This window comes from Buceros rhinoceros, unplaced genomic scaffold, assembly GCF_000710305.1.
Source record: "Buceros rhinoceros silvestris isolate BGI_N320 unplaced genomic scaffold, ASM71030v1 scaffold24161, whole genome shotgun sequence".
Taxonomy (NCBI): domain Eukaryota; kingdom Metazoa; phylum Chordata; class Aves; order Bucerotiformes; family Bucerotidae; genus Buceros; species Buceros rhinoceros.
In genome coordinates this window covers 1,770-2,109 of record NW_010393993.1, presented here as the reverse complement: position 1 = coordinate 2,109, position 340 = coordinate 1,770, and the positions used below count along the sequence as shown (strand labels likewise).

The 340-nt window shown below is 65.0% G+C and overlaps 1 protein-coding gene across 1 annotated transcript in view; it reads right to left on the bottom strand.

Annotated features, from left to right (window-relative positions):
- The window catches only part of RGS14 (regulator of G-protein signaling 14), a gene marked incomplete at its 3' end in the record, with an annotated part of 4,879 nt that overhangs the window by 4,317 nt on the left and 222 nt on the right, over positions 1–340 (bottom strand). The window contains exon 2 of the mRNA XM_010145108.1: positions 12–205. Within this exon, the coding sequence (XP_010143410.1) occupies positions 12–205 (194 nt within the window). The remainder of the gene's footprint in view (positions 1–11; positions 206–340) is intronic.

Below are 340 nucleotides of genomic sequence, written 5' to 3'. Positions count from 1 at the left end.
GGGGGCCGAAGGTGGCCGGGGGGCCCGGCAGGCTTTTCACGCTGTGGTTGCTGCCACGGGCCCTGGAGGAGTTTAACTCTGAGAGAGAAGAAGGGTCAGTTCTGGCTGCTTGGGTGTTCCCCAGTGTCTCTCCCGGTTGCCAGCAGCCCTCCTTATCCGCAGTGAGTTCTTCCGCCCCATCCTGGTTGGAGCTGGCCAGCCCTCCCTCAGGTATGGAACGTGAGGAGCATCACAGTGGCATCCTCAGCAGATTGACCAGCATGATGCCACAGCTGGCACTTCCCAGAGTGACAGCCCTCCCTGCCAGCGCTGGAGGGCCCCCCCCCCCCGCGGAGGGGCC